Source organism: Pecten maximus, chromosome 3, assembly GCF_902652985.1.
Source record: "Pecten maximus chromosome 3, xPecMax1.1, whole genome shotgun sequence".
In the NCBI taxonomy this organism is placed as follows: domain Eukaryota; kingdom Metazoa; phylum Mollusca; class Bivalvia; order Pectinida; family Pectinidae; genus Pecten; species Pecten maximus.
In genome coordinates this window covers 21,691,210-21,716,413 of record NC_047017.1, presented here as the reverse complement: position 1 = coordinate 21,716,413, position 25,204 = coordinate 21,691,210, and the positions used below count along the sequence as shown (strand labels likewise).

At 34.5% G+C, this 25,204-nt stretch overlaps 1 protein-coding gene across 2 annotated transcripts in view; it reads left to right on the top strand.

Moving 5' to 3' along the window:
* The window catches only part of LOC117323558 (alpha-actinin, sarcomeric-like), a 34,150-nt gene that overhangs the window by 2,237 nt on the left and 6,709 nt on the right, over positions 1 to 25,204 (top strand). Inside the window, exons 2-20 of one of the 2 annotated variants that reach the window (XM_033878845.1) lie at positions 4,657 to 4,891; positions 5,626 to 5,712; positions 6,246 to 6,333; positions 9,422 to 9,500; positions 10,439 to 10,520; positions 10,821 to 10,906; positions 11,180 to 11,272; positions 11,560 to 11,790; positions 12,334 to 12,410; positions 12,701 to 12,830; positions 13,320 to 13,411; positions 13,606 to 13,651; positions 14,625 to 14,687; positions 15,013 to 15,075; positions 15,373 to 15,450; positions 16,004 to 16,159; positions 21,229 to 21,513; positions 21,930 to 21,983; positions 22,185 to 22,253. In XM_033878845.1, coding sequence (XP_033734736.1) covers positions 4,657 to 4,891; positions 5,626 to 5,712; positions 6,246 to 6,333; positions 9,422 to 9,500; positions 10,439 to 10,520; positions 10,821 to 10,906; positions 11,180 to 11,272; positions 11,560 to 11,790; positions 12,334 to 12,410; positions 12,701 to 12,830; positions 13,320 to 13,411; positions 13,606 to 13,651; positions 14,625 to 14,687; positions 15,013 to 15,075; positions 15,373 to 15,450; positions 16,004 to 16,159; positions 21,229 to 21,513; positions 21,930 to 21,983; positions 22,185 to 22,253 — 2,094 coding nt within the window. Of the gene's footprint in view, positions 1 to 4,656; positions 4,892 to 5,625; positions 5,713 to 6,245; positions 6,334 to 7,775; positions 7,855 to 9,421; positions 9,501 to 10,438; positions 10,521 to 10,820; positions 10,907 to 11,179; positions 11,273 to 11,559; positions 11,791 to 12,333; positions 12,411 to 12,700; positions 12,831 to 13,319; positions 13,412 to 13,605; positions 13,652 to 14,624; positions 14,688 to 15,012; positions 15,076 to 15,372; positions 15,451 to 16,003; positions 16,160 to 21,228; positions 21,514 to 21,929; positions 21,984 to 22,184; positions 22,254 to 25,204 lie in introns of both variants that reach the window. The other variant, XM_033878843.1, reaches the window with a different exon arrangement.

The following is a 25,204-nucleotide window of genomic DNA, read 5'->3' as shown; positions in this document are numbered from 1 at the left end:
CTGGAGGTTGTTATAAACACATGCCATTATCCATACTGAGTGAAACCACACTGCCAAGTCAGCTTATTCCCAGTGCATCAGCAGTGCTATATAGACTGTGTATAGAAGGCACTGTATTTATATGTTTACTTTCAGATCAGTAAATAAAAAAAAATTCAGTAATCAAAAATGCAAGCTCAGAGTAACAGTACTAGGTTTCTTGGGACCTTTTTCTGGGTGCTTTGGGGGGGCTATCAATGGGCCCCATTTCCAATTGAAATTATTTCATATTTAGCCAAATTTCCAAAATTCGCAGTTTACTCCTGAACAAGTCTTTTTCAACTCAGATTTTCTTCCAAAATGAGACAAAAAAACACCCATCCCAAATTAAACCAGTGGGGGAAAAGCCCTGTATCCTTTAAACTTATCTTCTGGCATTAGATAATTAAAATAGCTTGAAACACAAACATGGAGAAACATAACCATACAAGTAGTGTTTTGGACACTTGACTGACATCTTGGTATGCTGAAATAGCTTTAGGTAAAATAGTGACACAAAGGTTATCAGAAACAGGATGTTATTTATTTTAAAAGTTTTGACGCAAATTTTTGATTGCATTCCATGCATACCTGATCTATGTGTAGGAAAGTCGGCTTTGTCACAGTGTAGGTGTGTCAGTATTACAAATGACATCATGATCAGCGATCAGGTCATTATTGAGTTCTAAAAATAGATTTATGCAGGCATCCTTGACCCATTATGAGATAAAGCCTTTCTGACATGTATATGTTGCTAAAGTACACAGTCCTGGACTCCACATGTTAATTAACTCACTGTCAGCTACATACATGTGTGTGTCCACATGTTAATGATCCGTTCTTACATTATACACAATTAATGTTAATTAGCTTATCTCGTCTCCTCCTGATCATCTTCATCATATAGATAGCTTCCATTGGATGATTAGTGATGGATCAAGCATATTACACACACTGATGATATTGATCAATCTGTAATTAATTAAGTTGATCATGGGCTGACACTGGAGTAATTTGATAATTGAATAGGGCTAATTGTCACCGATTGTATTAGAATTGATTTGAAACATTACACAGCTATATGTTCAATAACAACATATATCTGTCCTCCTTTTATTATCTTGCATATTGACATGCATCTGTCAGTCACTGTCAGCAGTAGTGTTTTAATTTAGACAATGCTGTAGGGGTACAATGGAGATTCCAGATGAGTCAATGGCTGGCATATGCATGTGTACAGAAATATTGTCCATCTTAGCTTATTGGAGGGTAGAGGTTAAGGTCTTGTAGATCAAATTGATTTGATTGGAGCAAAAGAAAACTTCACAAAAGATCTTTTGTCTTTTCAAGATACAATTGAATGGCATCACACTTGATTGTGAATGTTCTAATGAAATACAGTAATAAAATAAAAAATTCCATCAATTAAGTTCTGTACTACAGACATGTGTATAGGTATATAGCTCAGCGTTTATACATTTGGCAAGTCATGAGCTTTCTGAAGGCTTGCTGGATTGTTCTTCTTCGTTATCGGGACATCTGTTACAGTATCATATACATGATGTCCTCTATCTATTTGCAAATTTAATTACCAGTACTGTATGGGTTTAAATAACAAACACACTCGCATTTTTAAAATGAAAATTGAAGATGTTGAACTAACAGGCATTTAGTATACATTTGAGACTAAAGTCAATTTTCTCAACAGCTATGTTTATGGAAAATATTAAGATATTACTCAGGCAAGTACCATCTTTTAACATTTACAGAGTTTCAATAAAGTTCCTTTATAATTACTACCTGGGATAAGATATATTTATAGTGGGTTTACAGGTTCTCAAAATAAGAATGGGGGAATCACAAAAAAAGGCATGACTCCAAAACCTAGAAATACTTTTGTACTTTCATTCGCACTCCCATGGCAAATGTAGTTTTTGGTAGTAATATATTACAGTGTCATGTTTAACATATTGTATATCTATAACACATGTAGGGGAAAACCAGGTAACATTTTATTACAAATTGATATGTAGGTATTCCTCTGAAGTAAGGTTTCAGTTAATGTTTGTCCATAATCCAGACAAGTTTTCAATTCATTCAGCTCATGATCATGATGCACAAGTCTATTGGATCGGGTAACATCAAAAATTATCCTGCAATTGAAGCAGTAATATACCTCTCAGTTAATATTACATATATATCGAGCAGATAATTAATACAACAAAACATTGATGTAGTAAGTCTAGGAGTTGACAAAACATGATTTAAGCTTCATCAGTACATGTTTAATTGTGGGTCAAGGTGATTGATTCTCTTAATTACAAAATGACTAGGGAATTGTTCCTTGTTTGATATAAAAGAATAAACCAGGTAGAGAAAAAAGAAACGACTCTATATAGATTGATATTTGGTCCTGTAAAAGTTGTCATTCATGCAGACTTAAGTACTGAAGATTTAACAGGTAAACACTACATAGTTGTCATGTACCTAGTGGTATAGTGTAACCGTAAAAATAGACAACATGATTCCAGATATTGACCCTCCTTGTGTTAAGGTCTGTTAAAACCTCTACATGTGTAGGTGTACTTCCTCTAGACATTCCTGACAAGTTCTCTATCTATGTCCATGTGTAGGTCCTACAGGGCAACATTTATAAATACACAAGTGTTCTGTGGAGATATATAGATATATTACCTTAGGGCTGAAGGAAACTGCTCTTAGAAGTTAGAATGAAGATTTTAATATATTGCATCAGTGCACTGAAGCACGTCAGGGAAGGGAAGTTGATCCTAGTTATTAAAATGAATTAATCATGAAAAGTATTTAAAGGTTTGGAGTATAAACTGCAAGTTTTGTATTGAAATTCAGTTATAAAAAAACATCTGCTTTATCATTGTTTAGACTGCGATTTTCAATAAATCTTCAGCATTATGAAGTGGACCTATTGACTTGATGAATGAGATATTTTGACTTCTACTGTTGTATTATTTTAAAATTCATCACCTGCGCAGATATTCATCTAAAATGGTAATAAATATTTGCACATGTACAATGGCCACTTCTCTAGATCTAAAGCCCAGCATCTGCTGTCATTGTGTTCATTTTACTACTGACAGAACGGGGTAGGTATCTTGTATTTGAAAGTGCAAGATTTCTTTGGGTATTTATTTCAGAGATGTAGTGAGACTGCAAATAAAAACTAGGTAAAAAGTTTTAAATGAAGGCATTAAATTAAAGATGCTGCTGATGTTTTTTGACTACATCTAACTGAAGTTTTATAATTATATATATAGGTAAATAATATTGATCCTCATGATCAACAGCTCAGCTAATTGGCAAATGATGTTCATGACTAAACAATTGTTCTCGTACAAGATTGTAATAGTAAAACAGGTGTTATTCAATTATTGTAACAAAACACAAACTTTATCATGGTAGATTATTATAATGAATGGAGTAATACAGGCAGGCTTATAATGAATGGAGTAATACAGGCAGGCTCATATAGGCCTCTAGTTTATATAATTAGGTAAGGGTTGGACATGTTTTCAGAAATTTTTATTCACGAGTTCCCACGAATGTGGAGAAGTATGATCATGACAGGAAATTAAAAAGTTCAGGACTTATTAAAAATCTGTCTCTAAAATCACACTGACCAGATTTATCATGTCATATATGTAGTATGTATCAGGTCAGAGTCACTAAGAGATAGGCAGTTATCAAATTACTTCCCAGAATGTGGACAAGTATTACAGGAAATTAAAAAGCTCAGGACTTATCTGTGTTTTAAAAATCACACTAACCAGATTAATCTGTCATAACATATAATCATCTATATATATATATCATTGTAAGGTCATGCAGTGTGTTAGAATTTAGATGTTACAGTATATAGCTACATAATTATAATGATGCCCAAGGCTTGGTCTGTTTTGATTTATGTCGGTGCTACTGAGAAATTTTCTATGCAGTATTCATTAAATATGATAATATTCTTCGTTAATGGGCTTGTAGAAGTATTCAAATTTCTCCTGTAGGGTATAGCTAGCTAGTGATCTAGATATGAAATTGACTGTTTGTGAGAAAATATGATACATTTTAATTAGGCCAGTGTATTTCCCGTGAGAAGATTTTATTCCTAAAAAATGTTTCCGTGTGCACATGCATACATGTATAATAAATGACATAAGGTTTAATTAATAACCTGAAGTTTTAAGGACATTTTCAGTTGAAGGTCAAGATCTTTTAAGTACAATATTCAATGTCAAAACAATGTCAGTGGCATTGTGTGTGTATATATATTATGACTGATCATGATCACTATGTCATCAATTTAATGCAGTGTGAATAAAATTGGTAAACCCTATTTAACAGGAACATACTCTGTCCGTAACAAATTCCTTAGAAAGTGGGAAACAAATGCTTCTATAGGAAGTTTACTCAGTATATATTGGTTTGTATTTTGCTCTTGTTTGTCAATTTTGAGATAGAATTACGGTTTCGTTTTTGTGTCATTATTTTCTGTTGTTGTTTTTTTCAATCATTGATCCATGATTACTTTCACTGACAAATTGTACATAAAGTGCTGCAGTGTTAAGTGAATTCTGTAATTGAACTCTTACCTCTTTTATTTTCCAGACATTTACAGCATGGTGCAATTCTCATCTAAGGAAGGCAGGAACACAAATAGAAAGCATAGAAGAAGATTTTCGAAATGGATTAAAATTGATGTTATTATTAGAAGTTATATCTGGGGAGCAGTTACCTAAGCCTGACCGCGGAAAAATGAGGTTTCACAAAATTGCAAACGTCAACAAAGCCCTTGATTATATTGCAAGCAAGGGTGTTCGACTGGTCAGCATTGGTGCTGAAGGTAGGTTGGTCAGCTGTAGGTCGGTCAATAGTGGTGTTGGACATAGGGGCAACATTGATTGGGGCATTTTCAGCAAGTTTTAGTCAGGATAGAAATAAGTGAGTCCATTCAAGATAACACAATTTAAAAAAAAACCTGAAATTATGGAGGGGTCATCTTCAGTTTTGAAGTGATCATATGGTTCCCTCCAGAATAACTCCTGCTTCAGGTAATGTATCTTGTTGAGAAGAAAAAGACAGTTTCAATGCCACCAACACTTAGGTAAATGTTTTGCCTAAGCTAAGCTAAATAATAGCTATTGCAACAAGACCTACATTGTATATTGGAAACGAACGTATAACTAAACCATATACAAAGCCTTGAACAGTAATTAAACCCTCAGGAGAGTCACTTAATTGTGACTTAATAACCATGCCATCATATATATGGAGTAAGTTACATTTTAGTCAGTGATGGAGGTCTTTCTTAAAAATAATCTTTACAAAGTTTTGTTAATCATTGTGTGATATATCTGAACCATATCTGAATCTAAAAGGTCATATTTTTTACTTCTGATTTACAACTTAATGTACATATAAATGTTCACAACTTTGTCTTCGGATAATATTCATCATCTATAAAATCATATCATTTTCTCTGTAAACTGTTCATGTCAATGATATAAAATGTTAAACACATATACAAATCACCCTGATATGTATAGAATTGTAACTGACATGCTGTTTGTTTTCCAGAAATTGTTGATGGCAATGTTAAGATGACACTGGGTATGATATGGACCATTATTTTGAGGTTTGCCATCCAGGATATTACCGTAGAAGGTAGAGTATTATACTGGTCTAACTCATAAAATTAATCGACACTGTAGAAGGTAGAGTATTATACTGGTCTAACTCATAAAATTAATAGACGCTGTAGAAGGTTTCATAAAATCATAAGATTAATCGACTGTTTAACTGATTATAAACACATTTATAGGACAACATTGTTAGATTATGATATTATTTTAACGTGACAATGGAAATTGAATTGCATCACATTGTAAAATGGGCAAAAATAGATTTCAGCAAAGTCTTATTATGCATAGTTTATGTAAATCTATATGTATTATATGACCTCATTCATGTTGCTGTTTCCTTTGAATGTTGTAAAGCTAGATACATGTTCCAGAAAATGTGAAAATGAATGATTTTGAAATGCTCTATATAGGTACAGACAATATTTTAATCCTTGATGTTTGCAGCAATCAGTGTGCAATGTTTTTTCCAATATTTTGTCTATAGACAGTATCAGATATTTGTATCATTTAGGACACTGCCAGTATTTGTTACCATGTAAACATGTTGCCTTGCAGAATTGACAGCAAAGGAAGGCCTGTTGCTGTGGTGTCAGAGGAAAACTGCTCCCTACAAGAACACCAATGTTCAGAACTTCCATCTCAGGTAGCCTATCTCCCCTCTGAGGAACGTTGTAAACAAACTATGTTTCAACGCTAGCATGTCTTGCATTACACTCAATGTAACACAATATTATTGATAGGGAAATAATTTTTAGGATGTTTGATGTGTAAATGTGTCGGCTAATATTCTCATAGTTATGTATAAAAGTTCATCAAGCAGGAATTTTTGCACCTGTTTCATTTCTTCCATTGAATATGGAATCAGGAGGTTTTTTAAAATCCTATAGAAGATGTTGCTAAAATGTGACAGGACAAAAATATTCTGAATTACTTTTGATATGTTTACAGTTAACCTGTACTGTATCTGTCTCCAATAGTTAAATGTGTAGATGTTTTAATTTTGATATTAATTTGATTCAGTATTTTTGCTGTGGATGATGCTCTTTAATTGAAAAATTGATGTTAAAATCTAGGAAGTTGGGTAGCGGAAATCGGATATTTTCTCTTTATCATATATGCATACATGTTCATGCACTAGTTCCACGCACACCTTATATGACCTTGACACTGCCTCACCAGTTGTCTCGCAGTGACAAAGCCAGTCCACATACCACTGACCTCTAGTTGTTGTCAAAATCTTGTCCATGACTGTATCAGTGTAACCCATGTAGTAGGTGTTCATGATAGGATGCTGTTAATATTCCCTGTAAAAAAAAACAATCTACATTGTCAGATTTTGGAAGTTTTCTTCAAATTTGATTTTGCATTTGAATAAGAGAGAGTATTAAACATGACTAAAGATTTTGATACTGTCTATGTAGTCCTGCAATTTTTGAAATAATGGGAATGATGACCATTTGAGCAATTGGCATATTGGCTTTTGGAATTCTCCAGTTGTAATTTGTAATGATCATCAATATGTATAAGAATTTGGAAGACGTGAATGCTATCTGATAATATTTCTCATTGCTCTCTGTAAATATACTTAGAAAGACTCGGTTCATAGAGGAGTCATTCTTCAATTATTATCATCAGTTACAGAAGACATCAGTACAATATAGAAAACAACTCCTATTCCCCATAAGTTTGGCCACGTTATAACTCCTAAATACTCATCTGAAGGCATTTTATTTTTCAAACCCAAGAAATACAAAATTTGACGGATGATAATTGTCTCCTTTTCTGTAGATACTTTTTCTTGATTTCATGATAAGATCACATACTATGGCTATAAATCTACCTGTACATGTCCAGGCAAATTGTAATGTTGTCAGACCAGTGTTAATTACTTGACACATGAGAGTCAACATATAGTCTAGATCTCCCAAGACTAATGTTAGATGACCTTGACACGAGGGTTAGTGTATACCCGATTGTTACTGACTTGAGAGTCAGTGTAACTGACTTGAGAGCCAATGTTACTGACTTGGGAGCTGATGTAACCGACTTGAGAGCCAATATGTAGCCTGCTATTACCTATTTCAGTTGGAAGGACGGCTTGGCCTTCTGTGCCTTGATCCACAGGCATCGACCAGAACTTTTAGATTATTACAAGCTGACCAGGGTAACTTCATCAATCTTTCAGCATCTGCCTGGAATGACCCTTTTATTATTTTTATACATTCTTTTTGTGCAGATTCACCCCATTGATAGTACCTTGTAACATTATTTTACCTTAATATGTAATATATTATTTAGTTTCCTGAATGCAGATGTGTGACGTCACAACTGGTTGGAAAAGTCCATATAAGAACTACAGAATTTTAGATATAAATCGTTAATAGCTGATACCTGTGTTGCTGTGACTATTTAAAGCTGTAATTAATTAAGTGAAATTGTAAACTAAAAGTGCAACAGCCAGTTGTGACACGCTTGATAATGTTCCCAATTGTACGCTTACCTGACATTCCTTCATTACTTCACCCTCCCTATCCTGTAGGTGTTGCTGTGTATTCTGCATTACAGGTTTCCAAACCTTAATACCGCATTGACCATTGATCGTTCTGTCTATTTTGGTGGGCATTGGTTTTGTGTGAGGGGTTCATTTAAAAGTTTTGACCAAGAAGCAAATGTATTATCTATTCTAGAACTAAGATTTCTAAATTCTTCATATTTTGAATTATAAATGAAAGAACATAAAAAAAGAAAATGAAAATCAAAGAAAAAAATGAAAATCAAAGAAAAAAAATTAAAATCCATCAACTGAAGTAAAATTTCAAATTTGCACATTTTGTTTGTGTGTACTCCATAATTTTTGTGTGACTTTCAGCCTTGCCGCATGGCTTGTATTCCAGTGTTGGTTTGTAAGTGTGAGCTTGTCCTTCAAGACTACAAATTACATAACTGTGTGTGTTACTACAGAATGGATACTATCAGCTCCCCTTAATGGTTTTTATTTACTATTAAAGTTGTATCAAGAAAGTCTGACCTAGAAAAATAATTCAGCATACTTTCACAGATTGGCATTGAATTGAAGTCTGTTCCAAATTAGGGTTATATTGAAAGGTTTCTGACATTTTGAACTCATTCAAATGCAATCATTTATAATTTTTCTGTTATCACAATTTTCTTATGATGAATAATCAAAATGTTTAATTTCAACAGAAATGTGATAAAAATCTGCAGTTTTCAATCTTATAAAACCTCTTTAATAGTCAAAATCTTTTTTTTTTTTTTTTTCCAAACATTAACATTTACATTTTTCAATTTCTTTAAATAAATTTAAAAATACACACCACCATTTATTTCATTTTATATTAACAATTAAACAATACATAACATGTCAAAATATACTACAGTTAATAAAGTAGAAAAATTTTAAGAGTTAAAGAAAAAGAAAATAAACTTATTTAATCATTTAACATTTTAATTATAGATAATAATAATGTTGACAAAATCCATTCTATCCATTCTGTAACTCATGCCTATTGTATCTACGTTGATAAATTAAATCGCTTGTGTGCATGTACTGTCTGAGTGGCGAGTGAAGTGTGAAGGATTTTTGCTCCCTGTCAAAATATAGGTTAAATGTGCTCCTGCCTCATGGACAACGTTGGAAAACCTTCTGGCAGTTTGTGTCAAAATCTCTGCCCATTTCTGCATGTAACCATCTCAATCCTTATTTTCTTCAGCTTTAAAGATGGTTTGGCGTTCTGTGCATTGATACATAGACATCGCCCTGACTTATTAGATTACCACAAACTGTCCAAGGTGAGTCTAGCCATTGGCTAGCACCGGGCGATACTGCCCGACGTCTGTACACTGTGTTGTCAACACTAATCTCACGTCACTACCTAGTTATACTGTCATCAAACTAAGTATAGGCAAAAAATAGGAAGTTTTGATATAGAAAACGTAAAAAATCAGGTCGTAGTGTATTTTAAAGGAAAAATGAAAGCTAATATATATTTAGATTATTTTCCAAAGATTTGTCAGACTAGGATAATTACCTTTTCATGACATACAAAAGAAATTTTTCAACAGCTTTATGAACTTAAAAACAGCAATTAAAAAAGAGTGACTTTTGGGGCCCATTTAATTACAAAGTATTTGAAAGATATTTACAGCAGGTTATTTACAATATATATTGAAATTTGCAACAACAACGGCAAACCAGCCTTTTTATACCCTAATTATAATCACTTAACAGCGTTTCTGCTATTTACTAATATAGTACAGATCGTGTATATTTAGTGACAGCTGTAGGTCCCATTATAAACTTGTAGACACCCCCTTAGTTATCCATATCATACTCGTCAAATATTCACCCCCTATAGATAGATCCCACCCCATTTCAATGCATGTTGTAACATTGATGTTGAGATGCTCTGTTCTGATTCATGTATAATTAACTGATATTATTTTGTTTGGCATGTTTTGAAAATGTCTTAAAACCTTGAATATTTTTGTACTGTGTTGATGATATCTTCTTGAACTATTTATTTTTGCACTTATGGTGAATGTTGTGTTGTAGATCTTGAATGTTATATACAAATATGGAATATTATATAAATCAATTGTTCCACTTTTTGTTTACAAATTTGAAATAATTTATAATATAGCTGTACAGTTTTACATATTTTGACCAAAATGAACTGGTGAAAATTAGATATGGGAGCAGTTTAAATGTTGAGTATTTGACAATTCAGGACAGACCAATGGAAAACTTGAACCTAGCTTTCGATGTCGCTGAACAACACTTGGATATTCCCAGGATGTTGGATGCTGAAGGTACATAAGGTTTATCTCACAAGTGTGTTTTATATACATTGGTAAAAATGGTGAAGAGTGACAGAAAATTTGCAAGAAAAAATATTTTTTTATAAGTTTCATGACTATCCACCCATTTACTATGGTTGTAATTTATTGTACGATAAAGAAAATATGGAGGACCTTGGGTCTAATTTTGATTTTACAAAAAGGAAAACAAGAATGAAATAAAATAGGAAATAAATAGACTAATAACTGACATTTTATTTTTTGTATGTAATTTTTCAATATCTTTGATAACAAAAATATTGATATCCACAGATATGGTTAACTCCGCCAAACCTGATGAGAGGTCCGTCATGGCCTATGTATCTTCCTACTATCACGCTTTCTCAGGAGCTCAGCAGGTCAGTAACGCAGGCCAGGGCTGGTGTCTTTTATTGCAGTCCAAACGGTTGGACCTTGGGGGCTTTTGATCTTTTGGCAAGTCTTGACAAAGACTTTCTAGTTAGCTTTTATAAATGTCAATTTTGTTCCAATTATTAAGCATTATATTGTATTGATGGCAGATTCAATTTAATCTTTAACAATGACTTGTGGTAAAACTCTCTTTGTGATTTTTAGTAGAATTACTGATTCTAATTTACTGACTTCTAAATCTTGTTCTTTTTTTTCCCCAGGCTGAGACTGCAGCAAACAGAATCTGTAAAGTATTGAAAGTCAACCAGGAAAATGAGCGCTTAATGGAAGAATATGAAAGATTAGCAAGTGAAGTAAGTATATTACTGTACATTTTGTCTTTGCTTAAAATTCACATTTACTCTGATACTCCATTAAGATAATGTCATAAAATTACAACTTTTTCTTTTTAAAAGAGAATCGAAAGTAAAAATAAAGATCCTTTGTAAGAATTTCAAGTGTTTGTGCAAAAACAATATTTAAAAAAAAAAACTTTCTTCTAAATACATGTACTTCATTTTCAAGAATTTCATGTGTTTGTGTTTGCAAAAACAATATTTAAGAAAAAACCTATCTTCTAAATGCTTAACTTTCATTTCAGCTTTTGGAATGGATTGCAAGGACAACCCCTTGGCTGGAAAACCGAACAACTGATAACACATTACCTGGAACACAGAGAAAATTAGAGGAATTCCGGGACTACAGAAGGAAACACAAGCCACCAAAGCTGCAGGACAAGGCCCGTCTAGAAAACAGTTTTAACACATTACAGACTAGACTTAGGCTGAGCAACAGGCCCGCTTACATGCCAACAAATGGAAAGCTTGTTTCAGTGAGTAATCAGTTTGGGGGTAAACAAATCTGAATGCTGCAGTTAAGGCTAAATGTGTAGCTCTTACTCGTATGATTGCAAATGGCATTAATACATGTCATGGTTTGAATTTCTTTTTCTTCATTCTGCAATTTATTTCCCCACACCCAATTTTCACTGTATGGTCTTTTCAAAATTGGGAGAATTTTTTTTTCAAAAATCATGAGTTTATTAATTATCATCTTCAGACCTTTTCTGGTCTACCAAATGGAATGACTCCAGGTTGGTAAAACATGGACCACTCATAGAAATGATTTTATTGAAATAGTAGCATCTAAAACTGCATTTTCTCCAAAACCCACCATGCGTTGAATTTCTTTATTTCTTGATTCCTCCCATAGGATGTTATTTTACTGGGATAGCCCTTGTTCTAAATAGTACATTTAATGTATATTTGTAAGGTTTTTTGTTCAGTGATAAATTTGCCCCTCTTGTTTAAGGGTATTAAAATATTTCTAGTTTTACAGTAAATTTATCTTCACTTTCTTCCTCACTTTATTACAGGATATTGCTAATGCATGGAAAGGTTTGGAACGGGCAGAGAAAGGCTTCGAAGAATGGCTCCTCTCTGAACTGCAAAGGTAAGATATTGGTGAATGATTTTAACATTGGTAAAATTAAATTCAGGACAACATTGAAAGGTCAGACAGCAACCTACAACAAATATGAACCATAGAGTTCACTGTCTACAAATGCATTATTGTCATCAATCTTATGATATCTGTGAAAGTCTTTTTCATCAGGTGATTAGTCACCTACAGGAATCACTTGACTGAGATCTTAACACAGTTTACAGTGTGTGGATAAACTAAGGACTTTGATATTGAAAATGTTTTGATGTGTGCTAATGTGTATGTCATTATGACTTCAGGCTAGAACGTTTAGATCACCTTGCACAGAAGTTCCGCCACAGATGTGAGATCCACGAGGAATGGGCGGTCGGCAAGGAGGACATGCTGCAGAGTCAAGATTACCTTAGGTCAAGTCTCAATGAACTCAAGGTATGTTCTCAACTGAAGGTCAACTTACAGTTAACTCATTGTGAGCAAAATCTTGTATGTTCTCAACTAAGGTCAAGTCAATGTGACAGATCTAAATGTAAACTTAGTGAACTCTGGTTGAATTCAAGTCTTATTGACCTCATGGTGATCTAGGTCTTAAAGAATTCAACACATGGTCTAGTCTTGATGAACCTGTACAGACCTGGTTGTAATTTTTACGTTGAGAAAAATAAAATTTGGGACAAACGAGAATAATTTATTTTAATGTTATATATTCATGATTTAGAAATGATGAGGATCACTCTGACATGATTGAGTTGATGTGCTTGCATTTTTACATCAAAAGTTAAGAAGAAGAGGATGTCTTAACAAACCAAGAGATAAAGTTTCAAAATGGACACCCAGTTTGTTGTACTGTAAAGTCTGATAAAGATCATGTCTAATACATTTGTTGTGGAGTTCCTGACCTCTTTATCCTCTGACCTTCAGGCTATGAAGAAGAAACACGAAGCCTTTGAGAGCGACTTGGCTGCCCATCAGGACAGAGTAGAACAAATAGCAGCAATTGCGCAAGAACTCAAGTAAGTAGCATTTGTATATTAATTGTGTGGAATATGTTTTTGTACCAGACAATATCATACAGAAAAGTGCAAGACAAGGAATGAATAATATTAGTAAGATGGATTTAAGGATAAATGATGATGTAGAATTCTACAAGAAGCGATTGATACTGACCATGGAGATATCTGATGTAATGTGTTTTTGTATGTTTCAGCGCCTTAGGTTATCATGACTGCGTCACTGTCAATTCAAGATGTCAGGTAAGTACAGAATCATGGGAAACATATTACTAAAGGTTCCTTATCTTGTCCTCGTGTGTTTTGTAGCGATGATATCACTGTCTGATTTTGAAGAAATTCCATGTTAATGTCCAGCATTAGAATACCTGGATGATGTTGAGTGTTCTAGGGTGATAAAGTTATTGTTTAAATTTATAGCAAAATTCAATAGCATAAATACATGACTGGTTATTCTGACCTTTCCCAAGTCTCAAGTGTCTTAGTTCATGAATGGTAATATAGTTCTGTTAATAGACAAAATATAAAGTTTGATGATAATTTGAATTAAGATTTACACTGTTATCCCTATGGTGTGATGTCTGATTTTAACAAAGTTCCTGTTGATAAGTATGTATTATACAGACATGACCTGGTGTTGTCTGTATCTGTATTATACAGACTTGGCCTGGTGTTGCCTGTATCTGTATTATACAGACTTGACCTGGTGTTGCCTGTATCTGTATTATACAGACATGACCTGGTGTTGTCTGTATCTGTATTATACAGACTTGGCCTGGTGTTGCCTGTATCTGTATTATACAGACTTGACCTGGTGTTGCCTGTATCTGTATTATACAGACTTGGCCTGGTGTTGCCTGTATCTGTATTATACAGACTTGACCTGGTGTTGCCTGTATCTGTATTATACAGACTTGACCTGGTGTTGCCTGTATATATATTATACAGACTTGGCCTGGTGTTGCCTGTATCTGTATTATACAGACTTGACCTGGTGTTGCCTGTATCTGTATTATACAGACTTGACCTGGTGTTGCCTGTATATATATTATACAGACTTGACCTGGTGTTGCCTGTATCTGTATTATACAGATTTTACCTAGTGTTGCCTGTATCCGTATTATACAGACTTGACCTGGTGTTACCTGTATCCGTATTATACAGATTTTACCTAGTGTTGCCTGTATCTGTATGTGGTATACCTCTTCCTTTACAGACTATCTGTGACCAATGGGACAGACTAGGAACTTTGACGCAGCAGAGAAGGCAGGGATTAGATGTAAGTTTATACGGATATGTATCTGTTATGTGTAGACTTTAATGAATCTTAAGGAAATAATTGAGCCAGCTTTACATTAGAGTGTATAGAGGGTCATTACAATACTCTTACAAGATCAAATAAAAGGACAACTAAATTAATGCTTTAATTTCATTACCATAGCAATTTGTGAAGATGTATAAATATACAATTTTCATGTCAACAAAATACATTTTTTACCAAATTTGAAGTGGGTTCTAACTGTGCTACATTAATTATTTGAAATTGTATACATATAAAGATAAACAAAAAAAATGACTATTTTATGGATTTTTTTTTTTTTCAGGAAGCTGAAAGAATTTTAGAGATGATTGATAGATATCATCTAGACTTCGCCAAGAGGGCTGCAGTAAGTAAACCTAATGGAGAGGTGTTATAAGTCTGGATCTGGGAGAAATGGACCTGTTGGTGTCCGTGTCTATTAAATAGAGACAAATAATGGCAAGGAGTTATACCAGGAATGTCATCTCTATGTATAATGTTAAAGTGATGGGTCCGCTAAATTGACATCAGATGATGACATATTAATAGTAGTTGTTTCCACGGTCATTCAATGATCTTTTTATCCTTGTAATCATCTTGTACAAGAATGTGGAGTTTGGTTTACCTGATGTCATCCTGTTCAGTTTTATGTTTGTATTTACAGCCTTTCAACAACTGGTTGGACGGTGCTAAGGAGGACCTCCTCGACATGTTTATTGTGCACACCACCGAGGAGATCCAGGTATTGTTATCACTGCTTTTACAAATTACCACAGACATTCTTCTGCTCATATGTAAGAAATACTGATATGACTGAATATACAAAAAAATTCAGGGGTGTAAAAATCTGCTTGGCCGACGTCCAGGGCAACTAAAATTTGAGTCCGGGTAAGCCAAAAATGTTTGCCTGGGCAAGTGGCTTAAAAATATTTTTACACCCCTGATTTTCTATTAGATATTTGAGCCCTTAAGTGGTATCCTTACTCAAGTCATTAGAACTTTGGTTAAGAAGACTTGCTGAGTTTGTTGTGCACTCAAAGTGTTATTTCGCATGAAAGTTCAGAAGCATCAATGCAGTCAAATTATAATATTTTCTTGACCAAAATTTTTTGAGATGTTTTGGACACTAGTAAAATTTCACATTTATCTTTGTTCCCATCACAGTCTTCATGGGAATGTATTATCAATGAAAGTTCCAAAAGATTTTAATGTATTCCATTGTACACAAACAGATTTGCTTTATGTCATTAAAAGATGAGTGAGTTAATCACTGGATATGTTTTATTTTCTCTCAGGAATTAATGGGAGCTCACGAACAGTTCAAGCAGACTCTGGGTGAAGCTGATAAAGAGTTCAATTCTATCATGTCCCTCGCCACAGAGGTTCACAAGCTTGCTCGTGATCACGGCATTCAGCTCGGCGAGAACCCCTACACCACTGTCGCTGCACAGGTAGGTTTTCCTGCTGAACCCTCAGAATGGCTTGGTGTGGTTTTAGAAAGGCCCTGTAGATCATGCCTGACTATGTTGGTTGATTCCTCTCCTTATGTTTGGAATAACACAGATTTAATGAATTCTGAATTTTATATTATTTATGAACGTGTGACAACAGATATGGCCATGGCATGTTGTGCACTCTTTTACACCTGGACCACTGCATGCTTCATGGGGCTAGGTCCGCCACTAGGAGGTTGCTTTCCACCACTCAACCACACACTTGATTTGAATAGCAACATCGCTGCTCTTCTAAGGCTTAATTAGCTACAATAATCATGCATTGAAAATTTCTGATATATTACTGGAAATAATTTTTTTTTTTAATTATTATTGATATTTGATTATATAAACCTCACTAAGACCTTGTCAATTTACTAAATCATTTAAAGAACGATAATTGCATGACATCACAATATTCTCTTGGCAAAAGCAGGACCCAACTACTCTGAAGAATCTGGAAAATATTTATATGTAATTCTAGATTAAAAATACACTGAATTCTGATTTGATATTCTTATAGAATAGTATAAAATACTTATCATTAAATGGAAAACTGAAATATTTGTGTCCTGCTTGTGGCCTGTATATGATATTTGACCACAGTATTAAACCATTAACCCATGGACACACGACTGGCCTGTGTTTGGGACCGTATGTTAAAGTTTGTGCTCTGTTATTATTTTACCACATGCTCTTTGCTGCGGGGCTGTACGGACTCTATAGGAGGTTAGTACTGCGCGGTAACAACTTTCTATGTTTTGTGGTGGTGGCATGAATATTTACTCAGATCTACATGTACTCAGGCACTAACTGTTTAACTTGTACCACTAATGGTGTAACACGGTTTCATTGGTAACCTTTTAGAATATCAATCAATATGCTTATATCATAGAAAAGAAAGAATTTTTTTTTAGAATTAATCAAAAAGTGATTTATTATATGAAATGGAAAGTACTTTTCTTACTATTTATAAATCACTGAAATATTGTTTTGGTCAGCTATTTTGTTTTCATTTTATTGGTCAAACTTGAAAAGTTAGAAGTGGAGAAGAATTGCATGATTTTCTATACCAAGTTACCAATGATTTCTTGTTGAGAGCAATATTTTATATACAAGAAGAACATGTCTATTTTGGTAAAGGTTAAACGTTTAATTATCTTGTTAAAATGGCATATATTTCCTAATCCTTTTTTTAAACTTTTTAATATAATAAATAACACAAGTTTCATTCAAAATATATCATATCAGAATATGTTTACTTGTCAGTTATTCCACTAGTTTGTATATTTACTTCAGCCAAAGTCAGATACGAGAAACAGCATTGCTTGTATTTTATTTCAGGAGCTATGATGTTGTAACTCCAGTGTTTGGAATGTCAACTTTTAACCTTATACAAATGTAATAGCAAGATGTCTACCGTAATTCCCTATGAATTGCCTGCAGGCTATACAATTTTAAACATTAATAATTACATTCTGGGGGTTATCTGTTGGAAGTGTTTTCTAAAAAACGTACAAGCCGCTGGCTATACATTAAATGTGTCTGTCAGATCCAAGGTAATAATATCTTAGTGATAAACAAAAACAGAAAAAAGGTACACAAATTTAATGACTGATTATTGTGTATAAAGGATTTAAACTTGGCTCTCACCACAAAAAATATTCAAACCTTCTCCACCTGTGTCTCTAACGACCGACATTCTTACAATGGAAAATTACTTTCTAAAGCATCATACTGCTCTGAGTCACTCTTGAATATCCTGATTGCCATGCATGTGTGAATGATAATGGTTGTTCTTCAGCACAGCTAACAACTTTCAACTTCAAATCGTAGTATGAGTATGCCTTTTTGAATATGAGAATTTTCTGTGCTACCCACAGTTAACCTATTGTGTTTCCTGTGGAGCACTGGGTGTAGTACTGATGAAGTATTGCGGTTTACGTCAGACATATAGATGGTATGTTTACCTGTCGTGGACATACAAAGTACGAACAACTCACAGGTAGATCATTTGGAGGATTAATTCATTACCACATACAGTAAAACTCGGATAAGTCGAAGTCGACGGGACCAAGCAAAATATTCGACTTATCCGATGGTTCGACTTATCCGTGTTTGTATACGGAGACAAAACCCGACTATCATCGGTTGTATGCAGAACAAGTGCTTGCATGATAACATAGTCGAAAATAAGCAATACATAATAACAAAGAAATTAATTAATTGTACATAATAACAATTATTCCTTTATCTAATAAACAATATTGTGCACAGTTACAGATAAAAACAAAGTTCATGCGTAAAATAGTCTTTGACATAGACACATGATTTACACACGGGAGTCGCAAATGACAGCATAATATTCTATGAAAACGTTACATATATTATAAGAATATAAATGTATATATTGTACTCATATTATTTATCTTTAAATCCGTTTATTTTGTTCTCCAATTTAACAATATTAAACAATAAACAGTCCGGGAAAATTGATCGACCGTACGCGTGCTGATTTTGTATCAAAGGTGAAGGCCGCGGTCAGTGTTTTATCGGCTGCATAATCATGCATTGCCACAATCTTTTGAACAGAGTAAAAACATCCCGCATATCATTGTTACTATTGCATCGTCGTATTCAGAATTTAGGCATATCGATATTTATAGATAAATCAATGACAGACAGGTATTTTTCTTTGCATTTTTCGATGGAAGATATGTAATTTATCGTTTACTTTTTCCTTATTTTTTTCGGCGGCCTTGTGCATCAAAACAGTAAACAGAACACATATTGGTTTGTAGACTCAAACGTGCACATTTTATTCTTAGTTATATATACCTGAACGTTTTACTTCACCTGAGCACCTGTATAAACAATGGGATGATGCGTAACTGACAGCCGGAAACTAATAAAAGGCTCTGTTTACACCGTTACGGGTGATCGGTCACACTCGGTCAATCAGACGAGGCCAGCAAATTTTACCTGAGACAGCATGACGCCTCGATGTTCGACACAAAAATGGAAATTTTGGTATAGTTTAGAAGGGAGGGACCACAAAATATATTCGACACAACCGCAGTATTCGATTCAACAGTGTTCGAGTCATCCGTGCTTAATTTACTAAGATAAAGAAGGGAAAAAATCGGGACCGAACGAAACGTTCGACTTATCCGATGTATTCGATTCAACCGTGTTCGACACAAGTGAGTTTTACTGTACAGCAGATAACCAGCAGGCAATGTACCAGGGTGGGCAATCTTCTGATTTAAATTTATATAACAATAATTTTGGTTTGTGTTGGCAATCTAAAGGAGCAGGCAGTGCATAAGAAATTACGGTACGTCCATGAATATTTCAATCTAACTTCAATGTTCATGTTTTAAAATGCTAACCTTACAAAAACATTTCTTTAACAATTACAAAAAGCTCCAATCCGACCTTTAAATAGTATCATTTTGATAATACATGTACTATTATTCACTGAAAGTTTCTCTTTTATAATTATCTTGTTTTCTTTAAGGGACTGAAAGTATAAGTCAAAGAAACCTAACTAGCTAAACCTAATATCTGTCATGCTGTATTAATGTAGTGATTGGTGTTGTATATACTCGGGTCTACATCAGTTCAGGCAGTCTTACTGGAGTACCATAGGTATACTTGGTCTACATCAGTTCAGGCACATCCTTACTGGAGTACCATAGGTATACTTGGTCTACATCAGTTCAGGCACAGTCTTACTGGAGTACCATAGGTATACTCGGTCTACATCAGTTCAGGCACATCCTTACTGGAGCACCATAGGTATACTCGGTCTACATCAGTTCAGGCACAGTCTTACTGGAGTACCACAGGTATACTCCGAGTACTCAGTACGTCATCTATACAACAGAATTTAGCCGATGTCTGATCGGTTGCTTTCTTCAGAATGTTCCATGATCCCTCATATGTAAAAACAACTCCACTGGGTAGATAAGAACCAGTGCCTGGATTGATGTTACAATAATGACATATTATGAGGATTCCAACTGAATTTTAATTTTACCTGTGTGGAGGGGGTTTGTGGCTCTGTAGGGAGACAGAGTATAATTATGACACTTCATTAGCCAATATTAATGATACAATTCTCGTGCTCAAACTCGGAACCTGTGCTCAAGCCCAATTCCTCATATCAGTGATAAATTAGATTTCCTCCCAATTATTTGTGGAAAGTTACTAACATCATTACTTCTGGACAAAGTACAATAGTATTTCACAATATATTTGGTTGATATTGGAATACATCTTGATCTCGAGAATTGATTATCGAGTTTCTGGTGTTGGTCCAGAGATGTGGCTCTACATCTGTTGACCAGATGTAGCTATATGATTAACAAGGTCATATGTTTCAGGGGAATGGGAGACTAGCATGTCAGACCAGTGTTGTGTACATCTGGAAACAGATTGCTATAATGCTTTGTAATAATTTCATATGTAGCTTAAGGTCACTGTAAGATCAGTGTCCTGTGTAACTTAAGATGACTGTATGATTAATGTATTGTATAGCTGGAAATGGCTTTGTCAATAATGTTGTGACTGATTGGATCATATGATGACAATTATTGAATATTTGTTTTTAGTTTGATTAATATTTCATCTAAAAAAAATTAAATGAATAATAAGAAAAAAAAAATGAAAATCATTTATTTTCTCCAAGATCCATGTTTTAAGTGGTTATTTTATTGTTGTTCCTTTTACAATTAGTGATCATTAATATCACATTTATCTGATAGAGTTTGAAGGTAAGTAGATGTATAAGGTTGAAAGTCTGATAAAGTAAGTTTTGATGAAATAAATTTAAATTGACTTAATTGACCATAGCTTAGCCAGAATGCTCAGATTGATATATACTGTTGTATAACTGTTATTTGTGAGTTTGGTTGTATTAGCATGTCATAGAAAAGTCATATCAGGCAGAACCAGCTGGTTTGTCAAACAATGTTCGATATTTAGAGTCTATGAATGAAAATGTGAAAACTTTTGTGTACCAGGATATTGCCACCAAATGGAATGAGGTTAAGCGCCTGGTTCCCCAGCGTGACAGAACCCTTCAGGATGAGATGGTGAAACAGCAGAATAACGAGCACCTGAGGCGCCAGTTCGCCTCCAAGGCCAACACCATTGGGCCCTGGATCGAGAACCACCTTGACGCAGTTGCATCTATCGGCGTCAACATGAAGTCCTCTCTCGAGGATCAGCTCAACAAACTGAGGTCGTATGAGAAGACGACCAACTCCTACAAACCTAACATTGATGAGCTTGAAAAGATCAATGAGGTAAGGGGAGGACTGCGATAGAATCTATCATTTAGGGATCTTTTCATTTATTCAGACTAACATTTTCATCTGATTTAAAATACAGTAGTTTTGTCCTGGCAGAAACATTAAGAATTTAAGTGATATTTGTAGATTTCTAGTGAGATTTGAGTTGTATTCAATGCTGTTTTTAGTTTTTATAAGATTGTTATTCCTGTCATATATTAGGACTTTTGGTCAGATCTTTATTGTGTTGTGAATAGAATGTGATAAACCAATGGTGTCTGGTGTCCAGTTAAATGATGTCTTTACATTGAGATGATAGTCTGATATTATCTAGGAAATCTACTTGGCTCCAGTACTTCAGCCTCGTTAATATTTGTGTTTTAGAATGTTGATCATAATAAAACTTGTTATTATTATTATTTTTTTCTCAGGCTGTACAGGAAGCAATGATCTTTGAGAACAAGTACACCCAGTACACCATGGAGGTAAGATCTTATATAATATATAGATATTCTTAATATTCATGCAAACAAAAATCTCAATTTAAACAATCAGAGATAGAAAAGCCACAAGAAACAATAATAATTGGTATGAGTGTACCATAAGATCCAATATGTGTTGTAATTTCATACAAATTATCCTTGAAAAGATAAAATCTCTGTAGCAAGGTATGATTTCTGTTTCAGACTCTCCGTGTTGGATGGGAACAGTTGTTGACCGCCATCGCTAGAAACATTAACGAAGTAGAAAACCAGGTATGAATTGTTCATTTTGCCTTCTAGATAGTTCTCTTAAATGGCAACATTCATTGTAATGAAACTGGACTGAAGGGCAGTTTGATCTGCAACAATGAGGGGAACAACTAGATCTTGTACCTATATTAAGCCTTGGTTATTTATAGCGTTAATTGATGTCTACATCGTAACCCTAACAGTGGTTACCATGGCCTAGATCAGTTAAAAATGTTACAGAATTTGTATGCAGTTATATAGGTATCTGTGTACACTTTAATATTCTGTAATGTTTACAATACACCTGTGTAATATAATGAATATTTAAATGTGATATAGTGAATATTTATATATAATATAGATACACCTTGGTTATATGATGAATATTAAAATACGCCTGTGTAATATAATAATTATGTAATTATGTACAGTCAAACTTCGATGTTTCGAAGTTCAAGGGACTAACAGAAAAACTTCGATACAGCGGGACTTCGAATTATTCATGGTTGACAATAGATCGATGTTTTCTTGATACTGGCCATATCTGTTAACGTTACATGTCCTCAGTGTCTTCGTGTTGATCGTCGCCTGTCAGGCTCACATCGAAAAGTTTACTCAATTTATACCTCGAACACAACAAAATAAAAATTCTTTTCATTAATTATACCTATGCATTTTATTAATTAAACAAAATATGTATCGGTTACAAAACACTTATATCGCGTTTAACAGATGAAACAAAAGAAGTACAATGCACACTTACGTAAGTCTTTAGGCTTTTCTGCGAAAGACACGTGCGTTTACGTTATGTGCATATAAAATACGGAATGCCGATCGGTTGGAGAATGCATGATTGAATGACAAATAATCGATTTACTTGGATATTTATGTAAAAGTTTGAAACGTGACACTTTGAATATGAGTGAAGCCATCGCTAATTGTTTGTGTTTAAAATTGGTCCGGTTGTTTTATAGTTCCGTAAAATTTACTCACCGACCGCTGATTTCAATGGCGGCGGAGATTATCAGAGACGACTACCGAAATGTTTTACCGGAGTGATTAAATGTCATGGCTTCTAAATACACTTTTTATCTATCAATTTGGTCTGATTATTAATAAACCCCATGACTGGGAGTGACAATACACGCTATCGTTATCCCTATTGTCAGTCAGGGCATTTGGGGGAGAGGTGTGAAATCTTGCCGCAGGGGTCACGACAAACACCTGTCCAGTGGTCAGTACAGGTAAATTTTTTGTTCGAATCATGAGATGTCAATTACCTATAATATCATAGCTAACGGGTCATGAAAAAAGTTCGATACATCGAAAACTTCGATTTATAAAAATTCGAATCATACATAGTTTCGTTAGTAGTGTTATATAGTGAGAAAATTCGGGACCAAGCAAAAAGTTCGATACAGCGAGAAATTCGAATCAACGAAGTTCGAATCATCGAGGTTTGACTGTAAATGATAAAATTGATTTTAAATTATATAAAAATATTTTGTCAGATTATATAAATGTGATATAATGAATTTTTAGCCCACCATCATCAGATGGTGGGCTGTTCAAATCGCCCTGCGTCCGTGGTCCGTGGTCCGTCCCTCCGTCCGTCCGTCCGTCCCTCCGTCCCTCCGTCCGTAAACAATTCTTGTTATCGCTATTTCTCAGAAAGTACTGAAGGGATCTTTCTCAAATTTCATATGTAGGTTCCCCTTGGTGCCTAGTTATGCATATTGCGTTTTGAGACCAATCGGAAAACAAAATGGCCGACAGGCTGCCATCTTGGATTTTGACAATTGAAGTTTGTTATCGCTATTTCTGAGAAAGTACTGAAGGGATCTTTCTCAAATTTCATATGTAGGTTCCCCTTGGTGCCTAGTTATGCATATTGCGTTTTGAGACCAATCGGAAAACAAAATGGCCGACAGGCTGCCATCTTGGATTTTGACAATTGAAGTTTGTTATCGCTATTTCTGAGAAAGTACTGAAGGGATCTTTCTCAAATTTCATATGAAGGTTCCCCTTGGTACTTAGTTATGCATATTGCGTTTTGAGACCAATCAGATAACAACATGGCCGACAGGCAGCCATCTTGGATTTTGACAATTGAAGTTTGTTATCGCTATTTCTGAGAAAGTACTGAAGGGATCTTTCTCAAATTTCATATGTAGGTTCCCCTTGGTGCCTAGTTATGCATATTGCGATTTGAGACCAATCGGAAAACAACATGGCCGACAGGCTGCCATCTTGGATTTTGACAATTGAAGTTTGTTACCACTATTTCTGAGAAAGTACTGAAGGGATCTTTCTCAAATTTCATATGAAGGTTCCCCTTGGTGCGTAGTTATGCATATTGCGTTTTGAGACCAATCGGATAACAACATGGCCGACAGGCAGCCATCTTGGATTTTGACAATTGAAGTTTGTTATCGCTATTTCTGAGAAAGTATCGAAGGGATCTTTCTCAAATTTCATATGAAGGTTCCCCTTGGTGCCTAGTTATGCATATTGCGTTTTGAGACCAATTGGATAACAACATGGCCGACAGGCAGCCATCTTGGATTTTGACAATTGAAGTTTGTTATCGCTATTTCTGAGAAAGTACTGAAGGGATCTTTCTCAAATTTCATATGAAGGTTCCCCTTGGTACTTAGTTATGCATATTGCGTTTTGAGACCAATCGGATAACAACATGGCCGACAGGCAGCCATCTTGGATTTTGACAATTGAAGTTTGTTATCGCTATTTCTGAGTAAGTACTGAAGGGATCTTTCTCAAATTTAATATGAAGGTTCCCCTTGGTGCCTAGTTATGCATATTGCGTTTTGAGACCAATCGGATTACAACATGGCCGACAGGCAGCCATCTTGGATTTTGACAATTGAAGTTTGTTATCGCTATTTCTGAGAAAGGACTGAAGGGATCTTTCTCAAATTTCATATGTAGGTTCCCCTTGGTGCCTAGTTATGCAT